General features: G+C 41.3%; 2 protein-coding genes, 1 long non-coding RNA gene and 1 pseudogene across 5 annotated transcripts; 3 read left to right on the top strand and 1 right to left on the bottom strand.

The window, feature by feature from the left end:
• The first annotated feature begins 1,055 nt into the window (after positions 1–1,055).
• Positions 1,056–2,390, top strand: LOC111270046 (uncharacterized). The gene has a single exon (XM_022850038.2). The coding sequence runs from the start codon at positions 1,131–1,133 to the stop codon at positions 1,938–1,940; it is 810 nt and encodes a 269-aa protein (XP_022705773.1). The 5' UTR covers positions 1,056–1,130; the 3' UTR covers positions 1,941–2,390.
• Positions 2,391–2,397: 7 nt separating this feature from the next.
• On the top strand, positions 2,398–7,368 carry LOC147752171 (uncharacterized; annotated as a pseudogene).
• LOC147752172 (uncharacterized) lies at positions 5,251–6,427 on the top strand. The gene is made up of 3 exons (XR_015314821.1): positions 5,251–5,372; positions 5,774–5,884; positions 6,343–6,427. It is a non-coding gene; the product is annotated as an uncharacterized LOC147752172 (long non-coding RNA).
• A 748-nt stretch (positions 7,369–8,116) lies between the features above and the next one.
• Aps (diphosphoinositol polyphosphate phosphohydrolase 1 Aps) lies at positions 8,117–24,601 on the bottom strand. 3 transcript variants are annotated; one of them, XM_022850040.2, is made up of 5 exons: positions 23,779–24,601; positions 23,199–23,549; positions 15,097–15,252; positions 13,555–13,699; positions 8,117–11,846 (listed from the first exon to the last, which is right to left on the bottom strand). In XM_022850040.2, exons 2-5 carry the CDS (start codon positions 23,292–23,294, stop codon positions 11,566–11,568), a joined length of 678 nt encoding a protein of 225 aa, XP_022705775.1. In that variant the 5' UTR covers positions 23,295–23,549; positions 23,779–24,601; the 3' UTR covers positions 8,117–11,565. The 3 variants fall into 3 exon arrangements, with proteins under 3 accessions (XP_022705775.1, XP_086828466.1, XP_022705776.1); XM_086972340.1 differs by having other exon boundaries at positions 23,199–24,045; positions 24,254–24,601; XM_022850041.2 differs by having other exon boundaries at positions 13,555–13,639; positions 23,199–24,600.
• Between the last annotated feature and the right edge of the window lie 13 nt (positions 24,602–24,614).

The raw sequence follows: 24,614 nt of genomic DNA, 5'->3' as shown, positions 1-24,614 counted from the left end.
ACCCTATATATATATATGCATTTACATTTTTTTTTGTGCGTTTCGAGCTCTAGATACGTAGTTTACCTTAGACTCCATCACTCCAATGCTCCATCACGAAACGTGCCTACGTCCGGGACCACTTCTTTCGTTCTTAAGATCAGTAAACAAACATGCCATCGCTGCATCATTCTCATTGGGCCACAAGTCGTTATCATATCCTTTTATAGGAATTTTATTAAAAACGGAGCTGCTTTTCGTAGACCTTTAGTTCTTATTGACACAGGTGTATTTCTCCATTTCATCAGAATCACTGAGAAACAGCAACGATGAGTGTAGATTAGTGAACAAAACGCACTTCTTTCTCTTGGCACACAGAGAAAAAAGCTTTATATCAATGAAAAAAAAAGATCGATCGACCACTTCAGCAAATGACTCCTGTTCTTTTATCCTGCAGATCCTATTGTAGTCACGATGGACATATCATTTCGTAACGCGGAGTCGTCTCAATATACGCTCGCCCTAATCTTCTACAACAAACGCAGACAGACCGTATCGATAAGCTTTGCATTGGAAACAATTTGTCATCTGCAAATAGTTCGAGTCTTGTCATAAATATATGTATTTCAGGTGTTTAAATGCTATCTGACAAAGGTGAATAAATGAGTTGGATTCACATCATAACCCGTAGTTAAGCTTTAAATATTACTATGGAGCTTTCGTAATAAGATAATTAATCCACTCAGTGTTCTGTCTGACAGTGAGCGATCCAAAAATTCGAATTGTGAACTATACTTTTTATTATAATGCCCTCTCCTTTGCTACCAGCTACTGCTGCCAACAGCTGCCCCAGTTCGAGCGGCTGTCAGTGCGTGTTTATTTTCAGTTTTTGGGGCTTTTCTGCTTACAGAAGCCTGCCGCAAAGCTCATGATGAACTTTGGCGGTGAACCCGATTTTGTGACACAGGTTGACCATGTTCTTTGTTTTTGGAACAGTCGCTGCCGTCATTTTATTTTTTAGTATAGCCACACACTTCTAAAGCTGTAGGAACCGAACACGGCCGCAGCTGGATCACCGTGCCAACCCCCTATTTAAGACATAACTACTCTAGAACAGAGCACAGAATAGAAGCACACTTACTGCAAGCGACATGCGGCAACTCAAAACTACTAGTGGCCATTGCAGCTTGTTGCTAGCAGCCATTGCAATCATTATCATCAATGTGCACTCTTCAAGAGCTCGTGAGGACCTTGCCAAGCAAAGTGAAAATAATGTTCTGGCTAAAGGTGTTACCGATGTTCATCGAAAATCTCAAAAACAAACCGATGAACCTATTGGGGCAGACCCTTTCCTTGTACAGGTAGCAGGTCTGCAGTATAAAGATGAGATGGAGGTAGCCGAAACGGGATATGGTCAAAGAGGTCATGAAGGACATGGACAGTACGGAAGACACGGGGGCCATCGCCATGAACATGGCAGCCATAAACACTATGGAGACCATCATGGTGGGGAGCATCACGGACACCATGGTGGTGATCAGCACTACGGCGGAAGACACCACGGAGGCTATTACGAGGGTCAACACAGGGATCACAGGCAGCACGACTCCTACGGAGGTCATGGAGGCAGAAATAGCCACTGGAATCAACATCACAAACACCATCGGGATCGCGGATGGGGTCACGAACGTAAATGGGGCTGGGACCGACACCATAGCGAGCACGGTGACCGTGGATATCACGGAGAACATCATGGACATCATCGACAACACGACAGTGAAGGCCACCATGGGGGCCACCATGGACGCCATTACGGAGGCGAACACCACGGAGACCATCGTCATTATGGTGGATATGGCGGAAAACATCACGGGGGCCAATATGGCGATCACGGCCATCACGTACATGGAGAAAAGCATTATGGCCAATATGGAAAACACGGGCAACATAGATACTACTAAACCTATCGTGGGTAATATAAAATGAAAAAGGATTGGAGGCTATAATATAGTGTTAATGAATGTAGAAGTTAATGAAGTGCCTAGAAGAAATATCGAAGAAGAACTAGCGCTTATTAATGCAAGTTTATAACATTACACAGGCTGACAGTTGCCATGCCTAGCCTGTACCACTGCCCGAGACCCGACAAGAGGCTGAGAAACATGACGTGCTGAATTGTCCACACAAACAAGACTGTCGTAAGTGCGTATGGCCACGGCCATACCCTGAAGAGATTCTTTACGTCAGAACCTGAGACTCATGCCTTTACACGGTCAAATTCTTTTACTACTATATGAAGCAACAAAAAGTTTACCTACGTATTACTTGCTTGTACTGTGAGGCTCATAAAATGAAGATAGAAGACAGTAAACGGTAGACAATTTTATTTTTTCCAATAAAAAGAGTCTATTCTTTCGACCTGTAAATGTTACTCAGCTTGGGTAGAAAAGTGCAATATTGCCTATCCACGTGTAGACATACTACTCTATACATTGTTGGATATAAAATTTTCAAAATTTCATTAAAAAATATAGATGTTACATATTAAATATTTTTAATTCATCTTGCCTGAGAAGCCTACAAAATTATTCTATAGAAGTGTTGATACTTGGTACTTCACAGCCCGTATCATAATTGTACGAACTTTGGTTCTGTTGATTAGAACAGAACAAGTTCCTTTTCCTAACTGATTTTGCCCAATAGTCATGAGCAATTCGTTTATCATTTCAATGTTTACTTTCCTTTTCAAGTCGTTACTACCCATGCAACTTTGCAAATGGCTACCCGATCATGTCCTCGGCCTGTCTTCCTCCCATATTGGTTAGCCGCAATCTGAAATCTTTTTATACCGCCCGCGCCAGAGCCTATTCTTTGGCTTTTGTACACTTGTTGTGTAACTGAGTGTAGAAAAATGCAAAGCCTTTTTTGCCTTTGCCAACAGATAGTTTTTGTCAATTAAACCACCAGTTAGTTAGCATAATAACATATAACTCGCATTCTATGAAAAAAATTGTGTGAAACTATCTTTAGTCCGAAATAGGCTATCTATAGACCTCGACTTTATGTACGTGCAAACATGCCACGCATCGTGTACCTAAGTGCTTTTATACTAACTCTGAAATATACACGCAGATCAATAAAGAATGGCGGTTTCGCATCAAGATTGTTAACATTTGAAACTTAGGGGTGAGACGAATGTACTCGGACGGTTGCATTTGTTAGGGATCGGCTGCAGAAAGTGTCGAACTACACACACACACACACACTAGCATCAGCGAAAATGGTCCTAACATCGGCAGAAAGGTTACGGTCAGAATAAACAGAGCAGTAGGACTGTCAGTCGGTTGTCATTGCGTTTCAGAGGGATTGGAACTTCCTAGCAAGAACTGACCGACAGCGTAAACTGTAAGGAGGGGAGGCACACGGGTAACACAAGTGTTAAAACGCGAACCAGTTGTACACCGAATCCTATGCACTCCCGTTACCGTTACTATATAAAAACGGGGTGCCGCTTGATTAAGTTGGCTACTTCTACCTGTAAGACGCCTAAAAAATTAATGATAGAAAAAATATTTCCTCTAGATGTTGCGTAGATAATATAATTTAGTCTCACTATAGTTATAATTTGTTGTTTACAAAAACTATATTATAAGCGGTAAGTGCCTTAGGAGTTAAGGATAATAAAAGCTAACAACCAATTATCATTTTCCTGTCCCTTATGGAGCGACCTAATACTCGTAAGAATACTTAAGAACTATTTTTTTTACAGATAAAATACTGTCTAATCCATCATATGCAGTTACACTTTTAAAAATTCCGCCAAAAAAAACTTACCTAGTTTTGTTTGCGCTTTCTCGTTAAATGACAGTCTACAGCTAAACTTCCACATTAAACATCTCAACTTATGCAAGTCTTACGAACTTTGTCAAACTAAGCAATATGGCTTTTTCGTCAACCGACGCGTATGGAACGTCCCAGGGAAATAAGGTGTCGTCGTAGTTGATTATATGTATATATATATAGAGAGAGGGAGAGAGAGAGAGAAAGAGAGAGGGAGCGAAGCTATGAGAACGTGAAATGTTTATTTGTTTTTATAGAAAAATTCAATTTAATAGTGACTCATATAAACTGAGATCCAAGGGGTAAGTTCTCTCTTGAGGCGCTACGTAATAACTGTATTCGTAGTAGCCTTCAGTTCGATTCAGGCACACACGTAAGAATGGCGCGTTAGTAAATCGAGTGGTTTTACCAGTGTACCAGAAGTAGAAAGTAAGTGTATTATATCTCGTCTGTTGGATGATCTGTAGCTTGCTCCAGGGATTACCTCGCGAGGTTCCGAGATGAGATGTTCGAAGAGAACCGAATTGTTAGCGCTGATCGTGTGGTTGCTTGTCTCTACGGCTCATGTGAAACATGTCCTGCTTCAAGCGATAAAGATCTGCTAGTTGAAGAAAAAGACATTATTTATGCACCTATTAAGAGCTGTCTGAACGTCGATAAGCAAAGAAATATTATGCTCAGTCAGTGCTATCACAAGCAAGAAATCCTACGTAGATATCCGCTCGAGATCATCCTTATGTGTTCCATATGTCCGACAGCGCCACTTACGATACCAATGACAGATATCTTCATTAACAAAGCCCGCAAAAACAATGTGAAATTAACGAGAGCAGTTAACGTAAAAGTATTCACTTCGATGGGCATTTATTTTACTTTATGATTCGTGTACAGAAACGTTGACACTGGCAAAATTTGCATAGTCCACCTTAGTGCATCTATGTCCACAGAACTTTCATGACTGCCTGTGACTTGATTAGGTGCAGCAATGTCGTTGATCAGTGGCCAGTATATAGCTCGTTATGGCGTCAAAACTTTTAGCAACGGTAGGAGGCCTTATCAGCACGCTGCTTCACACATTCACCTTTTATAGAATGCAAGTACCATCGTACTACAACGTTCTCGCAGAGACACCTGGTGTATTGACAGCTAACTTAAATAATGGTAGTTTCCCTTAGGAAAACTTCTTCGTGCGGAAGCCCTTATTACCATATTACGTACCAGTGGTATGCAGATATCGCACTTAGACTATTATATCATAAACTATATACATGGTCATGTTAATATCGTTGGGCGGTGTTAAAATTTCGGACACACGAACAATATTACCAGGTGGTCTACTCGTTTTCATGATATCGGTATACACCAACATCACGATGTTCTGCCCTGCGGAATGTCGTAAAGGCCGCTTCCTGATGATTCAGTTCTTCGTGTGAGTGCTATCAGCGCAGGAGGCTATCTCTATGCGAGAATTAATATTTTGCACATGTCGGCTGGAGTCAGCATCATCTTCGTTGTGGCACTCGTCCTTTTGCTGGCCGTTTTTCAAGATTTAGGTACGTTGACAACTATATTCGCCATACAGCCAGTAGCAACAGTAATTGCATTGTTCTTATGTTAATGGAGGCTAGCTGCCTGTATCTGGTGCGACCTGGCCGATCTGGAACTGGTTAGCAAAACTAGAAATGATTCCTCAGTTCACTTGTGCGATGCTTTTGTACGAATTGTTGTCCATAATTTTGTGCATTTTTACTTGTACAAAAAAGAATCAAGTGTTAGTATATAATCCTCAAGAATAGGACAGAATTTAAAATACAGATATAAATCTGTTTAGCAAAAAATATCTTGCCACACGCTACAGAACGGCTAAGCTAAAAGAAGTCGAGAAACGTTTACTCTTACTTCCACCGTATGAAGTGAGCGCTAGATTGATTGTCAAATGTGCGACCCGTTACAGATATATTTGGGGACATAAAAAAGGACAACTCGCGTACAGTGATAGAACATTCGATAGGACCGCAGGTGTTAAAACAAAGCTTTATCGTGATTGGTTTCATGGGTTGTACAGGTAATTATCTTCTAACAACACCTAGAACAGGCTTATTTTGGTCAAATGTTTGTTGTCTACTTATTTTTCTACTTGAAAAATGGGACAGTTGTAAATATATAGCTAAGTGTCTTTACGATAAAGAAAAGTTCATGAGATCCGTAATGATTCCAAAAAATATATCTTACATTTCAGACGCCCCTTAATCTCACTTGTGCTAAACAAACGTGCCTAGAAAATTGGTAAACCAGTCGATACCCAGTATGAAACTGTAATGCTTCTGTTGAAATATATAAAAAAGGAAAGATCACTGATTCCTTTAGAGTTTCTCACATATAATGTAAGCCCAGTGGGTTCCAGTACTGGCAATTAGAAAATTGATAAACTGAATTATTCAGCATTGCCTCAGGAGAATGATAATAAGTATTGTATATACTCTATTTACGTGGATAAACTTTGATGCCATGTTAATATTACAGGTGCAGCCGATCTTGAATACGTTTACGTTAACTTGCTATACGGATGGGAAGTCGAGCAGTAGACTTTTGTGAGCTCCCTTTCGATAACTGTCGTTTTTCTCCTCTCGCCCCCCAACATGCTCTTGTTTACAAAAGCGCTCAAGTTATCCGATCCGATGATGATAGCCATAGGGTTACGTGCTTCGGTTTAAAGTGTCTTATTTTTTCGATGCTCTTCCTCGACATCGGTGCGTGTTATGTTCGTAAGTAGGTAATCTGTCTAGTCTGTTTAATATTCTCGCGAGTGTCATTGCCTCCGCTTATTGAACTCGTAGTACAAAGCTGAGAGGAACTTCGATAAACGAGAGTAACAAACGTTTTTCTTATAGTAGTATATATATATATATATGTTTTTCTTCGTTGACGTCATATATGAGCTTCGTTCCTTTTTTTTACGAGTACGAGACATTTTAAATGTCACGTAACTGTCTTTCGGTCGCATATTATAATTCATAGTGCTGTATCACTACATAGCGAATCGTAAGTGATACAAACAGCAAATGCGAGAATTTAGACCATTTTACCGCAGCATTTTGTAGAATACATACGAGAAACTTACGGAGTTGTAAGTTGGGAGGGTGGTCAAAAAAGAACACGACCGCTGCATTATTTATCCTAAAGATGGATGCTAAAATCTGTTCGTTCTTCTACATTTAACCATCCCATGTAGTTATGTATCGTATTTGGTTTATTTGCTCTATACCTTCAGCAGCGCTATTTGTCACTTTGTTTCATTAACCGTCGCCATTTTGTTTCAGTAACTTTTATCGGAGTTCCGTTCATCGTATCAGTGACTGGCGTCCGAGCGCACATGTAGCCTCTTCTACAATCGAATGAAGTCTAACGTCAGCTTTCGAACGACCTGTGCCTATCGGTACGGACGCTGTGACGACGGTTATCTGCAGCAAGTCGATCGACTTCTTTCCTGGGCTCGTTTTTGCTGTTCAGGGAATAATCTTCTTTATTCCTGTTGTACTGGCAGCGTAGGTGACGAGTTGAGAAGGCGGGCAAACATTTAAATTGTTATTACGTATTATTACATTTTCCATGCATCATGTGGATGTAACATTGGACGTCACATTTAAAAAACAATCCAACAGATGCACTTCTATGCTAAAGGTCAGAATATGATGTCGTAATTCATTTGAACGACGTACCTAAGCATCAATAGATAACATAATGTAATGTTCGTACAAGAATTTGCCATGTGGAGATTGTTCTTTCTAACTGTTTTGTACCATTCGGTCTATTTACCTTTAGGCTTCCCTGGGTACTAGTCACTCGAAAAGGCCAGAACCTTGACAGAAAAACAGGCGGAGACAACATTAATTCCTCAGAGGTTAAATATTGAGCGTAACTGCGACATATTGCCGTATACAAGGACAGCATCCGTATATATGTACATACACACTGGCCAATGCATTCTAGGAACTGTAAAAACGCGCAAACAAACAGGACAAATCAAATTTATTGGACCTTTGACCCATTAGTATTACTAACTTAGATTTTGATAAATGTGTTTCGAAGTAAGTAAACTATATATAAAATTCTGTTTAGATGAAGGCGGAAACTATTTTTTATTCGATTTAGCCCGTATACAATTTTTAGCTAGATAAATGTAGTTAGTGTGTTCTATCGTTTTGTTGCATGATCCAGCCGGTATACGAATAGGGTCTAAGGCTCTGTTTACGTTCCGTCTCGAGAGACAAATAATTTAAATGAACACACAGTCAAGTGTATTTTCTGCAAAGACACATTTTAATGGAATTTGTCATATTAATATATAAGTCTTTTTCCTTACCGCCATCATTGTTTGTATTCTGTTCGTTACCATCGACATGAGAATTTTTCAGCTTCCACATTTCATTTTGTGCGACGAGCCTATTTAATTACATGAATCGTCGCAGCTTTTGCTTCTAAATGATCTCCTTATTTATATGTTTCTGTCCAAAATATCTCTTCATCCACACTCGTTTCAACTTCCATAGAATGGCTCTCTAATCATATATTTCGCTTGACCTATGTCTTTTTCTTAATTTATTCAGTGTCTCCCAATGTTTACATATATAATGCGTGCGCACCAATTTGGCTTTTGCCTCACACTTATGGGAGCTCCAAGTTCTTAGCGTGCGGTGCCGTGCTTATCGTTATAAGGACAACTCATCGATTAAATCAAAACGATCTGGCAAATGTTTTTCAGTATGGAATCAGAACTACTAATAATTATCCCAAACTATTGTGATATCCTTTATTCTTTATAGATCAATCACAAAACGACATTAAGTACAATAATAAAATAAACACAGCTTCGTTTCGGCTTCTGGAAATCATAGAAAAATCTCTGCTGGAACTGGTAATCGAATTGACACTTAGCAGCACGGATCTCTTTCCTTTTCCTATTGTAATGATTTTCGCTGATACATCATCATATTACGACACTGTGCTACATAATATATATATCGCCTTTTTTTGTATTATGTCTTCCTTCGATTGATCGGATATGCCAATGCCATTTTTCCACGTTGAGAATTCTATTTCAGATTGATCGTGCTTACAACAGCGTTCGCTCGCTATCAGAAACAAATTAGACACCGGACTCTATAGATAGAGTCCAATGTTAGATTAACTTCCACCAAAGCCCCATTCTCCTACCCCGTCGTAGTGTCCACTCCTTATTATATAATATATTTATGCTTCTGACTGTACCGCCTGTATATTATTATATGACGACCGTCGTGCGAAAAATGTGAATTTTCCACGATCTTTTGTCTTCCTCTTAATGTATAGCGCTCCATTTTACCCAGATCAGGCATCCTAACCTTTTCACGTTTAGCCAGTCTCCGCCAGTGCATCTCTCCAATCGCGTTTGTAATAAAACCGATCGGTCTGTCCACTGGCGTGCATAGCCGCCAAGAACGGAAGCATTACAGGTTAGGTGGATGAAAGAACATCATGGGCTATATATATTACAGCTGCATTTTTTTTTATTGGCTTGTGTATTTCATTCAATTGTTGAGGAACAGAAAACCTGAATAATAACTTTTTTTTATAGCTTCGCGTTGAAATTGCTCTGTATAATTTGCCGCTCTATGCGATTTTTTTTACACCAATAGTTCCCTTTGACTAGCAAATTACGTTTCGCCCTTAGAACCGTTCGGGGAAGCCTTCTAGATGCTGCTCCTTGGATCCTAGCGTATGTGTACGTTCCTTTCAGTACCGTTCTATTCTGCCCCCTTTTCTTTTTGTTTAGGATAACCAACGGCGTGGTTTGTCATCATACATTTGATAATACCTACTTCTAACTCGCACTGATGGCGATCTCCTAGACTCATATGTAAATTATCGGTTACTTCTACATCACTCAATAGGGACCAGCACGGTTCCCCTTTGCTGAGTCACACAACGTTTCGTGTCACATCGCACAGTCTCTGCTATAACACTGTTTTCGTTCGTTACTTTCTACTAGGGTCACAATCGCGCACACAAAGCCCTGAGCGCACTAGGAAATCACTCGCGTTTTCGTATCACGTAATAACTGTTTTACGGCAAATAAAAAAAATTAGAATTAGATATCTATTTTTTCTGTTTTATTTCTCTTTTCCACTTATTTATATTTTTATTAGTCGTTTTTCCCCGCAGAGGTTTGTTTCCCTGTCCCTTGTGGACTTACTATTTTCGTACTCACTTCTGGATTTGTCGTCCATGCACCTCATACGAAAGCACTGGTTCACAGGAGACCATTGCTTTTTCTGTTTTGTTTCAGCTTAATTGACGGATTTGTCATTAACCTCTTTAGATTGTTCCACGGCTGCATAGGTTGTTGCTGTGTTGTCATAGTTAGTTTTCGCCCGTGACTGCTTGTCGTTTCGAAGGTTCTGACAAACAAACAATCTAGACGTACTTTTCAGGCTTACTTTCCAGTGGACTGTTTCTTTCGTGGCACTTATGGCCCCTGTAACAGGTGCCGCCTCTGTTGACTGGCTTCGTGTAGATATATGCAAACGGCATAACAGATACCCACCTCCAACAGATCTTAACATTCGAGTCGTTCGTGTATAGTTTTATATTAGCTCGTATTTAATTGAAACGTATCTTTAGTGCAACGGTTAAAGAACGACTTGCTAAAATGGCTTTTCTCAGAAAAATTGACCGAGCACATTGGCTTAGTCACACTTTAGAGTAATAATCTCGCACAAAACAAATTATATTTGAAATCAACGCTGTTTTGTAGAAACATCACAAAGATAATAAGTGTATAATCAACAATAGTGATATTTACCAATCATGTCATCAACGTCATAGGAATAATATCACCCATGCGATTCCTTGTTCTATTGATCGACACCGTTTAAACATCTGAGGTTTATTAGAAATTCGGCCTAAGATTAGATCGATCTAACTAAAACCTTGAAAAACCACATCTGTTTATCTCCGTGTTGCACCGCAATTATATCCATTTATCTCCCCGTACCATAAAGGCATTTTTTGTTCGAAACGTAACATATATAACTCACAGGAAGCAAGCCTCTCCTAGCGATAGATAATTGATAAAACGATTAAGACAATAAGCAAGGAACGAGCGGAATACGTTGACACAATGGCACTGTCATCGCTGTTACAGTATAAAATTGTCGACGCATGAGAACTTCCTGGCTCTAAAGAGGCCCGATGCGATCGGGTTAGAAATTAAATCATTAAGCTTATTTTGACCCGATTCGGCACTTGCAATACACCCTATTATCATATATATGTACTGACATCTGTTTCCTTTTCATCTCCTTTTTTAACGACAATGAACTCGCGTGCCGTACGTGAATACCACAACTGACGAAACGCAGTAACAATAATCTATCAAAATGCTGCAACTGGAAGATTCAATAGCGACGACCCTAATGAAAACTGATTGGTTTTTGCTTGATGCTTAATCTACGTGTGCAGCAAGAGGTTCTTCGTCCATCGGTCCGGGTGCAAAACCATGTCCATCTTACTCATGGACAGCCCTCAACACCGAAATGTTATCATCGGTGATGCGAAATACGTTATACGGACCCATAATTTCGTTTCTATATATATGTGTATATATATGTATATATATATATATATATATATATATATATATATATATATATATATATATACATATATGTATATATATATAATATTATTCTTTATTATGGAGAGTCTCTACGTTGTGGTCGACTCAGCTGCAAGGTCGTCCAGGACATTCGTAGACGTGTTGTTATTACTCGTTTGACCGCTCGTGCAGCCACAACTCGCGTTGGCGCCAGAGCCACTGCTGCTCCTTAAGCTGAGAGTTGCTCCTTCGCCACTTTCGGGTGCCACCGGTAAGCAACAGGCTGAATCGGTTTTGTTCGCAAGTAACTGAACGTAGTTACATTGTACAGGTTTGGACACCGCTAACTCCTCAAGAGCGTCTGCTACCGTAAACCACTTTCGTTTTCGGCCTAAGGACAAACGCAGAAAAGAATCCCCATCTTAATACTGCTGTCACTGCTTGATACTGTGAATTATTCGAATACTACAAAGCAAGAGATGATCTAGGAGTAAAGAATATATCAATAGTCATAGATAATCACTTACTCAGGAAAGTCTATAATATCACTTTGCACGGTATTTAGTAATCAAAAGCCCTTAGCAAATGGACGCTACTTTGCAAATTTACATCGATATATATATATATATATATATATATATATATATATATATATATATAGAAACATACAAATCGAGCATAAAACGCTCTTTTCAGCGTAGGAGATTTATATCTGACCATGATGACCATAGTATATTGTGCACGAGGGTATACAACGCAAGCGAAATGTAGATAATTTACAACCAATACAACTTGCAATTTTCAATTTGAAAAGATTACCTAATTCTTCCCTTTTAATCCCCATTGCAGCCCCAGCCACTCGTAATTACAGACTAACAGGCGTATTTTAATGCATATAAGGAACTATATCGTTTATCAATTCAGCCTCCCATAATGGCCCAGTTCCTCCATGTGTCGTAAAAGCGCATGTTTCCGGCAACAGACTCTACACATATCAAAGTGGAAATCGAATCAGCGACGAGGTACGTTATCCTGTCGTAGTTTCCAAACACCTTGCGACACAGACGCAAAATAGGCTTTGTCACACTACGTCACCTAGCACAATCTTGCGCGCAAATCCTCTGGCCTGCCTTTAATGACTGCCATTATCTGGAGACACTGCTATTGAGAAACGGTCGCATGAGACTTGTTGAGCAGGAAGACCGCAGGCAACCAAGCAAGCCAGTCCGCCAAGCACAGGTCGAAGACAAATCGTTCACTAAATAGAAAGCAGCGCGGAGAAAAAGGTAAGGTCTATACCTAGTCTTGAATGGTAAGTATCGTGACTCTCAAGGACGAACATATCATGCATGCGGAGTACTATATTCTGTTGAAATTATTTAATTGCAACCTCATCATTCTCTATCAAAATAGGTGTTACACCAAGTTCGGCGATTAGCCTTTGTTAACATTCAAAAACAGCTAAAATTCATGTGTGATGTCAAAGATTCTTAAAACATGATTCTTTAGCTGCAATACGACACTTTTTCTTTGGACATAGAAACTTTTAGACAGATGTTCATTGTCGTATCGATAGCTTGGTGCTAGACGCTAAATCTTGAAAGAGTCAAAAAAAGCTAGACCGCCTCAGGGACTATTTTTGGTAGTCAGTTTGGTTGCAAGCCCTTACGCGTCTACTGCTCGCTTATGGCGCAACGCGATTAGACCAACCTCCATTTCGAGACCGAACGCCAGCAAAAACACTGAATTATCAGCTGAATGTGCTAGGTGGTAAAAACAAGTTACAAGCAAAAAAGTAAGAACCTGCAAATAACAAACAGAGCTGTGGGTGGACCCTGAACATCGTTAGCATGTGTCCTTAGACGCTGTTTGGGTTGCAAGTGAAAGTGCACCACATAGTACTAGGTATTAATCCACTCTGTATCTATAGAAATGAAAATTAATCTATAAAAACGATTTTTAAATATACGAAAAAAAAAATAAATAAACTTTCTCGAAAGCATAACGATTTGTTTGCAACCATCAAGTCGAAACAGATTCTGCCGGCTGCGATAAACACAGCAACTAACTCAATTTCTCCGCGGTCGACTAATGCTCACCGATACTTTTGGAATCGTCCCATTCTTCTAGTAGCTCGCGGACCTGCAAAACGAACACTTGTGTTCGATGCCGTCGTTCGACGTTCTGAAACAACACATCACCAGAAAAGATAGTGCTGTCGTGAGCCTTGAGAATACTCGTTTCCTGCAAGATAGCAGTACGAGGCAACTTAGAACAGAAAGTTTTCTTCGTCGTTAATTATTCCGTAATTGTTTCTACCAGCTTTAGCTGGCCTAAATCTAATTTGACCTTGAAAAAACCTAGTATTTTTCTTCTATTAGGAAAAGCATTTTTTCGTGCTCGTTTGCACTCATGTAAAGCATCATTGTCCATTGTTCCACTAAACAAATATCGTAGAATTTGCTTAGTGGAACGGCCAAGTTCATGTCGAACATACCATACTGGTATATCTGCAAGCCGCAAGCCTCGCGAGACACCTTCCCAACCTCCGTATTGGCCTTTGCTAAATCTTTGCTCTTACGCAAAGCACTGATATAGTTAACTACGTTAGCGCTACCTACTGCAGTATCAAATTAAGCTAAATGGAGTTCTGACCAATTATTGATTAAGTGATCACAGATAAGGCTTGACATAGACGTGCGTATCAATGTCTCAAAAGCGAGTTATTCTATACGCTATTCAATTTCGCTAGATCAACCAGCACAAGCCTAAATAGCGCGAGCCAGACGTAAGCGCGATACGGAATCGAGTGCCCCGGCCGGTACTGATACTCGACTATCAGGTATCACCAGATCAAATAGTCACCACTTTTTAAAAATGGCTGGTAACTTGCCCCGCCCCTCTCGATTCATCTCACATAGGCTATACAGCGTACCATGGTAGCGATTAGTAGCGATTGGTCACTGTTCAGCGAATAAGGAAAATCACGTTTTCTTATTTTTCATTTTTAAGGAAAGAAGTCACTTTGTCACGCTGTGTCACCCTTAACTCGTCCGTCCAGTGCACCGTCTCTGGGCCCTCAACGCTGCCGCTTCTTGTATGAACATCACCGATGCAGCGACGACGCGAGTGGAAGGGTTGTATCTCTGTTCGTTTTGTCACCGAATCGCACACCGTGTTACAGTGAAATACCACTTTACTTCGAACACAGCTTTCATAGTTACTGCTATTGTAAAAAGGAAGTGATAAGTCTAAGTACGCTTGGGGACTGGTTAAAACTGACAGGAAAACTGCAAGAGATATTTAGTGGTCAACATTAATTTTTCTAGTTAATACGGATTAATAAGATAAACAACCTGAAGTTATAAATGAAGGCTTCAATACTATGAATATTTTCAGAGTTAATACTTGCAGTACATAATTCCATAACCTTTCTGTAATAAACCTCATCCACGTGCGTTTGTTCAAAAAATGTTGATCTTATAAGAGCGTTGGGACGATTTAAATGTTTAACAGCCCTATATAGTGGTTGCATTTAGATTTACGCATAAGATATTAAATGAAATCATGAATGAAGTACTGTCAAGTTTCACTATTGCCACGCTCCATAACACGCAAAGCCAGTGATGTTCTTAACTTACCTCAAAAATGCCAAGGCACCTGTCGATCTTCCCTTTCACACCAGCCTCCTCCATCACCTCGCGGATGGCTGCGGTCTCAGCATCCTCATCCGGTTCGAGTCCACCTCCAGGAACGATAAACCGATCTGGCGTTGATGACGATGACACCAGGAGAATCTGTAACACGTACAACGACAATACATTGTTGATATCAAGAACTAATAGATGCTGTCGACGGCAGCAATTTCAAAGAAAAAACGCATCGTTATTTTATGTTGTATTTCCAGTTTGCATAAAAACATGTCGGGTGACGGTATACAGTAATGTACTTACATTTCTTGGAGAAGTTTTGGACCTTCGACCCTTTTAACCGAAATCAAATTAAGACAACGCGGTTTTGCCAGTCCACCGCCTGCGGCTAATGGCAATGTTAGCTTGTTTTCATACAAAAACATATATTAGTGTTGAAACATTACGACACGTAACAATGTATTACAAATCAATGTGTGAATGACTTGACGGACGTACGAATGAAGTTACCGATTTTACCATATAACATTGAAGCTAAATCGATAGAGGATGTCTCCAAGATCTGCATAAGTGCACGATCTTCATCGCCGAAACGACGTTATCCAATGCCAATGTGACTCTTTATAACACATTTACCGTCGTAGCTTAACGGCAAATATATGCTTTAAGCTACATTCGTTTGAAACTTTTCTATCAATTGACACTCTGACACCCCAACAACATAAGGTACATGACTTCCTCATACATACACCTTCACTAGCCGATTTTCAGTCGCCCCTTCTACAATAGGCCTCAGTATCGGTATTAAAGTTCACCAGGGTAGGTGGAAGAGGGGAGGGTCTCATTATGCGCAACCTGGGGAAGCCGAACGGGAAAAGAAATTCTTCCGGGCTCCTATTGCTTGGATTTTTAATATGAAGTGCACAAACGCTAGGTTTCAACCTAGACTACGTCCAGTGATTAGGAAGCGACTGTACTATCACTTGGATATCCAACATACGAATACTTTATGCTGCTAAATTTTGGAATTTCAGTGAAAACCAGTTGAGTTTACCCCAAGAACAACGAGAGATTAGACAAAAAGGCCTTAAGTAAAAGCACGGTACATGACTAATGCAAATGTTGGAGGAGAATAGATTGTTAAGACCACCGAGCAGGTGCTAAGATACCGAGTCTCAAATGCATTTATAACCGGTATTCCACATGTAACGTGTTATAAAATTATAATACAAATATTGAAAACGTTAAGATAACAACAGGCTTGCCCTGGACTGACTTTAGGCGACGGAACTTTCTGTGCCCCTAAAAAGGGAAGCCGGTAAGTAAACATATTTCACTATAGGTTTACGAAAACCCATAGATTGAACTACACATGGAAACCCGAATGATGGTTATGTGGCCGTAAAATAAGGGAGAACAACTCGAATAAATTAAAAATTATACCCAACTAGTTTCGTCGAATTCGCTTGTAACACCTTAATATATACCTAAAGGCGCCTTCACGTAAAATGGAATCATCAGCTGAGTTTACCTAATTGGTTAAGAATTTAGACAAATGGACCCTCTAATATAACTAAACCCAACCATTTGCTCCTAGACACTTGTAAAGTCTCGCATTCTTTTCTTTAAGCCCTTAATCATGCAGTGGTGACCAGAAAAAAGCACACAATGCCCTCAGCGCAAAACTTTCAATACGATGAATTACCCTACGTCGAACAGATGAGAACTTATTAAATATAACGTATAAATTGATGTCAAGCCTCCGACAAACTCACGAACGTAGTCCATTAGAACAGCTGACGTTCTGCTGACGAGAGAAACGCCATCGCACCTTCGAAAAATGAGCATCTCGAGCTTCACCCGTAGGATTAAGCTTTCGTACAAGTACCGGTATTAAAGATTGGCTATATCACGAATTCCAACTATGTGGTACTTTTGGACATTCGTCTTCATTTTTACCAAAATTGTTCTTATAGTGATTCCAATTCCATCTTTTAGTGCCATAAAGGGTCCTACCGTCAATATCTGCTATTTCCAGAGTGTACATTAAGGTAAATCGTCCCCTCAATACCGGATGTGCAGCCTAACTCAAGGAAGCAATCCTGAGGCACTGCTTAATCGTTACACTACAACGCTGCTTATATTTTACAGTTACACTTAACGATAGCTAATTGACATTTATCTGTAGATATCCTAAATTCAAGGGCGGTAGCTTAGTGGTGAGCAGCAAACGCGAACCTTGCCACGACCACATACATCTAGGTAGCAAGGAGTACTGGACGTCGTCGTCTTGCACCTACTTTGTCGTTAATTTAACTATCAGGTTCGCTTTGCCCGTTGCGATTCCTTATCTGTATCTGTCTCGGTACCCAGTTGCCGCGTCCTTCCATTTCATTAGCCTCTTCTAGCACGAACAGACCAAATTTGATCGGCGCTACTAGCTAATCAGATATATCATTTTCTAAAGTACTTCGATTTCCTAGCCTCACAGAATTTATTACCTTGTTTCAGCACCTTCCTGGTGCAGTTATCCTAGTCAGTTAGGAATTAATAAGCCAGTACACTTTCTTTCTTCTGATATTTCACAGCCATCGTGCCATTTTGCTGCAGCTGCAATCATGCATGTGCTCCGTGCCATCCGTATAAGCTTCCTCTGATGTCCAATATAAACTCTGATTCTTCCGCTTCGACAGGCTACCACTTGCACGTAGTCGACAAATCCAATCAAAGTCAGTTACCGTACGTTGACATTTTAAGATAGCAAGCCAGCAGACTGATACGTAGTAATACAGAGCACCTATGTGTTTGCTGGTCCTGCTTGTGGTGTCTCGCCTTAGAAGAATAGCATTTGTGGAGATGGCATCCAAATAGCATTTAAGTCGTAACGGTGACATACCGAAAGGGGTCTCCACAACATTCCATACGCTCGTTAGCTAATTGAAGCCTAGTTTTGTTTGTTTAGTCGGCGATGTTCGCAGAATTAATATTAACCCATTTGCTTGGTAAGCATGTGCAATACTACCGCAGGCCTTATCCTTAACGCTATAGTTATCATCACAAGTTCGTCTCCCGAAATTGGCCTCTATAAGGCAGCTGCTTCGATAGCGATCATTTCAGCTGTACTTCAACCAAGCACCATTCTGTACCAGGTTAATGTGCATTTATGTTCATTTTTTGTCAAGAATCTTTCTACAAGAAACAAGATCGTATCACGATTCTCAGAGTAGCTCATGTACTAAGCAGTAGAGTAGCTCCGTGGCGTTTATATTTATTTTGAAATGTCTCAGCCTCAGAAAGACTTCCCTATGACACAAATGAAGTGATAAACATGTTACTGCAAAACTGATATAACGTTACGAGAATAAAACGATAGCGCCGTTGCAAGGATGAATCAAAGCGGTTTCCGCCCACATTCAATAATAAAGTCTCGTTTTTTGAAGAAACTAATAATACGTCTCTAAACATTTTAATAGATGAATTTTTTGTCCCAGTCAAATAGAACCAAAACCCACTAGGTAGCTATGATTCAGCTATGGCTCAATTCACTGTTTACCCGCTAGAAGTTTAACAAGCTGCATTCAATTAAAAATGCTTTATTGTATCTGAAGTTTATTATAGCAGTTTTTCGATCGACCCACGGTTCTAGCCACGCCTTGCACCTATGGAGCCACAATAGACGTTAATAAGCAAATTCGTTCTCTAGTACGTTGTTAGCTTTGCTAAGGCAGGCGGCACAAGTCTGTTTCTACACTTATGTGAATATATCCGCCATTTCATTTGCCAATGAACATACCTTCTAATTAATTAGGAGCTATCAGTATTTGCAGAGATATTTCTTTACCTTCAATTCAATAACAGGTATTTCACTATTTGTTTTCGTTGCTGTACAGATAAGGAACAGGCTCCATTCGATCAAAGTGAGCTCGATTCTTATCCCCTCCTGCCTAACCCACACGACACCATCCTCGAAACCGGCAGAGCTCGCATCAATGCATACGTTTTACATTACTACACTACCTGTGTGACGGGACAGTAACCTAATCGAGATGTGTCTGTTCATTTATTACTGTAGTAGTAGCTTTCACGATGTCGTCTACTTGACTTACTCGGTATCTGCATCTGCTATTGCTTGTTAAGAAATTTACGGTTGTTGGTCAACGAAACAAACTGAAATAGAATACCGAAAGACTAAAAGACATTAAATCTAACGAGAACTCAACGGCCGACGTAATTCTTGTCAGGTCTTGACAGGCGTGCAGTAGAACGAACAAAAAGGACCGCGAAAATGTTATGGGACTGGGTCAGAACCCACTGATGGGTGAGCGAGACACTCCTGTAGTCTTATGCGAATCTTTTTTTTGCCACTAGATAGCCGTTAGTACTCAGTCACTGACCAGACGATTTGAAGCACCGTTCATGGAAAAGCAAGGGTTGAAAGTGAAACCAACTTGTGACGTTTAAGCAAGCGTTAGACATGGAGACAACGCCTTAAAAACTTTTCAACAAAAAATAATCCTGGGAAAAATATACTTCGTACATATGTAATCACGCTTTTAAATTGTAAATACATCACTGATATCACAGTACCACTACAGTAGAACCGTTCAGTACCTTTTCAGTCGCGTTAGCCCCTGTGAAATCTTATGCTCAATAGATATACCAGCTAAAACGTTCCAGATCAAATAAATCCTGACGTTATAGTGAGACGAATTATCTTATTAGAACGTCATTCAAAGTATGGCATAATTATTGCTAACTTAATTCACGATATTTAGATAATCATGGAAAACGTGATGGCCGTAATATGAGTTTATTCTTCACAACATTTAAACGAAGTTTACCATTTACGCACCAGCGGTAGTTAAAACTGCAGCGATAATGGCCGAGACAGGCAAGTGTCCACCCGACCGCCTCTCGATAAAACTCGAGCAATACAGATATCAACCGCAGCGCCGCCTCTATCGCTTGTACAATTTCCTGCATACTGACTGTATTATATAAACAACATAGGCTAAAAGAACACTAATGTAGCTCAGGGAAGCCGGCTAGAACGACACCAGCGCAACGTTTCTACCCCAACTTAATCAGCAGCGGCACGCGTAACCGCAAAATTGTCACGCGTGCATCAACCTAGATGCCAGCTAACGTCAGTTTCGCACCGTAGGAGCAACTCCGACCAATGGGCTATGAATGGCTGTTATGGTTTTCCTTCTACTTGTCTTCACCATTGTGCTTTGTTTCCACTTATTGATTTGAGCACATCCGTCAATTTCGACGGGCACACTTCTTTTTCTACATATGTCTTATTATCGTGATCATCAACGCGATCATCATAGACTTTATTATCGCTTACAGTGACCATCCTTAGCTGCTAACGTTGTTACCGAGACATGTTCTATGGACAGCTAAAGTCTAGCTTTCGGACACCCTTGCAATTGTTGGTCTCCTTTTGCTGGTGGCAGCTGACCACCAGAAGCATCACTCATCCCGCAGCCTGTTCCGTAATCGCCTGCCCCGATGGCCATCGCCAATCGTAACGGCCAACTGTAAGCCGGTGAACCCACAATAATTGCAACGCGTGAAATTAAAATCGATAGTACTAGTACAAGTCGTCTAAACAAGCATTATTAATATACATTGCTAAATGCCAAGATGCTGGCGAATCGATATAAACAGCGAATTAACATCTCAGCATGAATTTCAATGAAATAACATTAACTACCCACTTAATGTCTTTCTTGACATCGTCACGGGTGATTATGTTTATGCAACCCTGAAGAGCTTTAGATATTCGGGTTCACCTGCCCATAGCGCCCAGGCTTATTACGTACGTTCAGCTTTGTTACTTTTCGTGGTGCAGCGGCTTTATTCGCGTACAGAGTGCGTGTGTATGTCTGAATCGTTATTTCGCTGTCCATATATATTGTCTTCTATCCGTCTTCTTTTCGACGGCCAGACACCAAGGCCGGTAAAAAAATTTTAGGGGGCTAGTACGGTGGCTATTACGGTTTCTCGAGACGGCTGGAACTGGCTGTTGAGGCTGTCGACAGCGAAGCAATGGCGACCGAATGGCGGTAAGCAGTTCTGCACGATTACAGATACAGCTGCGGCAGTTCGGGCTCGAGTAGAACAACGATATACAATAGACGACTAACGAATGGGCCGGCACAAAGGTGCTATCAAACCCTACACTGGTTCACCCTTGCACCACCGGGAACACGGTAATACTGGCGTGGTATGGATATCGCTTCAATTCTGCCTGCCTATCTGTCCGTTTGCCTATTAACTGTACGACGAATGAAAGGAGGGACCAGTGTCAGCATCGGCAGCGAAGGCCGAAACGTCCGCCGCAGCAATCGACCACTGATAACTAGCGTCAAACCAGGCCAGGCCAATCCAGTCAAACATGCATGTATCGGGCAGTTACCGTCACCAGACACAACAGACAAACGAGCGTCACGGCTGGTACTATTGCTGCCGCTGTTGGTCGCTAGTTTGATGATCGGTGGCACGTTACTATGTCGTTTAGCGCCGACGATGTCGAGGGCGACCATTCCGTTTCGTCCTGCGCTCGCAGGCGTCCGGCCATGGGTACCAGCATCACGGACGAGTGCAGGACGACTAGCAGTGACCTGTGGTTGCTGCCACTCATCAGCCAATAGACGACTGCAAAGGACGACCACCCAAAACCTGAAATAGACAAGTAAGCCGGCAAATAGAAGCAGTGCTCCTGCAGTAAACTGTATGCGAACGGTGGAGGATAATACCAACAACATCGGACGCTGCCACAGTTAGCGAAGAACAGCAGTACTACAGAACGGAATTTCTGTCTAGTCAGTTTCTCGTTTCTCCAGTCTCGCGTCGAGCGTAGTACAAATCATCTTAGCAGCGGAGCAATGTGTGGGTGCAAATGAACGTGTCTTCTGCGCACGACAATGAGACGAACGGCCAACACGGCAAGACGCAGTGAAATATGTAAATTGGTAGGTGCACCAAAGTAAATAGATGTACAACTATGTGTTACAGCGTTTGAAATGGGTAAATGTCTAGGAGGACACCCGATAGACACTGGGTCAGGTTGTGATGGTCAACTATTGGGGGTAATTACCACGACGCAAGAGCAAGGAAGACCAACTTCCTCGTGGTACTGCCAGTGAATTTATACGCGCAAATGACGTCACTGCTATGTGGCAACAGTAACAAAGTGTAGCGTCCCAACAAAGGGAAAAATGACAGGCCATTTACTGTTTAATTTTTGTGACGTCGAAAGGAAAATAAAGGCTGCAGCGCTTAAATACCTCTCTGTAGTATGAACGGTGTCTTTAATAATGTCGTCAATACCCCTAAAACTTAGCGGACCGTGCGCCGCCCGGTCCCATCGCCACAGGCTCAGTAGCTATACGTAGCCATTGGTAGTTCGCCTCTTTCTTTGCATATCAAGCAGATGAGAAGCTGTAAAAATTCTCCAACTTTGATCAGTATATTCTGGCCCTCACAACAGTATTACCTACCTCTCATTCGGCTGCTGTATGTTATACGTAGTAATAATAACAATAATCTCTGGCCACTCAGTGTAGAAGTGCAGTGAGGTCAAAGGGCAGCATAATACAGTGATATGTACAGAAAGATCGGCATTTGCTCAAACGGGAGAGGGTTCGTCTGGCATCGCTTAATACTCTCTCGAGAACATGACAACATTGTTAATACATACGATCAAGCAGGCGATAACGGCGTTAATATTGAGGAAAACCTTTTATAAAACAGAATAGTAAAAATTATAATATCGGCAACAACTTCTACTGTAATAATAAAACAAACATTCTATCATAAACGTTAATATGACGAAATTGTAAAGGTTAATGCAATTCTGTATACGAACAAATGAAAATAGAGCATTCGGTTAAGCACTTGTTAATAGTGAAAGTTACTATTTAGTATCGTGTCGGGATCCCGCGTGCAGTTCCAGTTATGTTTGGGCTTCACGAATGCACTCTAAAACAGATACTTCGGCGTTACCGTTAAGCATAGTTCGTAATACTTCAGTCTACGAATATGCGACAGTACAAGAGACATACGCGACGTCTAATACGCACCTCAGTTTCAAAGCCGTCCCGTACACACAGACAGGCCGCTCGACGTCGGAATCCATCCTTGTCGTAGGTCCTAGTGGAATTGGGCTTTTCCTTCATCGTGCTCGTGTATGAACGTGAGTCCTTTCTTGTTTGGACGATTGCTGAACACGTTAACTCGCACCTCACTTACTGGCCTGTGCACACAAAGAGGTATCTATCGAGCACAAACACCGCAACGGAAAACCGCGCAGGTCTTCCACTGATCGTTGCACTGTGACCCCGCCGAACACGGGGGTGACACGGTCGACGAGTCGCGTCGTTGCCGTTAAGGTTTTCGAGGCAGATGTGTAGCGCGTAGAACGTAACGTGTCGCTAGGGGAGGGAGTAATTTTCCTGTTGGGTTACTACGATAAAAACAAAGCAAAACGATTCACGGGAAAGCTGTGCGCCCTTTGTATCCCTACTCATCGAACACATATGACTTAACGCTGATGGCGAATCGAACCGGTGTTGCCAGGAAAAATGGCCCAGCTGTTTTCTATAAACTCGTTGCTATTAGAGTGATGACAGAATTTTATTTTGCCGACCGGTGATACTTTACTGGTGCTGTCGTTGACCGCTGTTGCTGCCGTACCGTTTCATTTGTGCTTGCCGTGCGGCTAGCATCGATGCCGGTGGACTTCAATAGTAGCTTCACCAATAGAACTGTTGTTTCAGTCTGATCAGACGACCTACTGTAATTCCTTACTCGTTTTGTGGATAGTTGACTTTTTATTTCGGCAATATGATAAGAACAGCACGGCCGATTAATTGCTGCTGATGCACCACAGGCGGGACCACGAAGGCTAATCTTGATCAACTGCGACTCCTAACGAAATAACGAAACACGACACAATAATATATCTAGCAATGGGTAGTCGTAACATCTACTTAGACTCAACGAAATGATAGATAAGTGAGTCATGTATCGTATCATCAATACGACTATATCTCAGTCCGCTTTCTGTATGTCTGCGATCATCGTGCGACGGCCACAAACTGCCACGGCCTGTTTGCCGATTAACCATAACACATACCGAGGCGGTTATTTCAGTCGACTGCGTCGAACGCCAGTTACCCCACGACGCGCCGCAGACAGAAAAACAAAAAAGTGATATTGCAAATTGGCAAAAAAATTAGCGCTGGCGAGTGATACTGCTGGCACAGAGGCTGCTGGGGAACTGGAAGCAAAAATCCCGCTGATAACACCGTTGCTTTTTTTGCTATAACTTGCAGTAATACTGCTAGGGCTGACGCTGTGGCTGGCGATACGACACGAACCATACAAATTCTCAGACTGAAGAACGACGGATTCACCAGCTGATGGACGACTAATAAGATTTTCGTTTTTATTCCGTCTGTTCGGCGGTGTTTAGTCTGACAAAACTGTCTGCCTAA

Source organism: Varroa jacobsoni, unplaced genomic scaffold, assembly GCF_002532875.2.
Source record: "Varroa jacobsoni isolate VJ856 unplaced genomic scaffold, vjacob_1.0 scaffold_1436, whole genome shotgun sequence".
Taxonomy (NCBI): domain Eukaryota; kingdom Metazoa; phylum Arthropoda; class Arachnida; order Mesostigmata; family Varroidae; genus Varroa; species Varroa jacobsoni.
Note: the sequence above shows the minus strand (reverse complement) of the source record. Positions and strands in the feature narration are given on the sequence as shown.

Bases quoted from the DNA above. Each gene is read 5' to 3' on its own strand.
- Aps (XM_022850040.2), bottom strand. From the start codon at position 23,294: ATGAAGGAAAAGCCCAATTCCACTAGGACCTACGACAAGGATGGATTC. The intron at 15,253-23,198 runs GTGCGTATTAGA...TACGTGTTACAG, and splicing joins GGGACGGCTTTGAAACTGAG to ATTCTCCTGGTGTCATCGTC. The intron at 11,847-13,554 runs GTGAGCATTAGT...GTTTGTCCTTAG, and splicing joins GGACGATTCCAAAAGTATCG to GCCGAAAACGAAAGTGGTTT.
- LOC111270046 (XM_022850038.2), top strand. From the start codon at position 1,131: ATGCGGCAACTCAAAACTACTAGTGGCCATTGCAGCTTGTTGCTAGCA.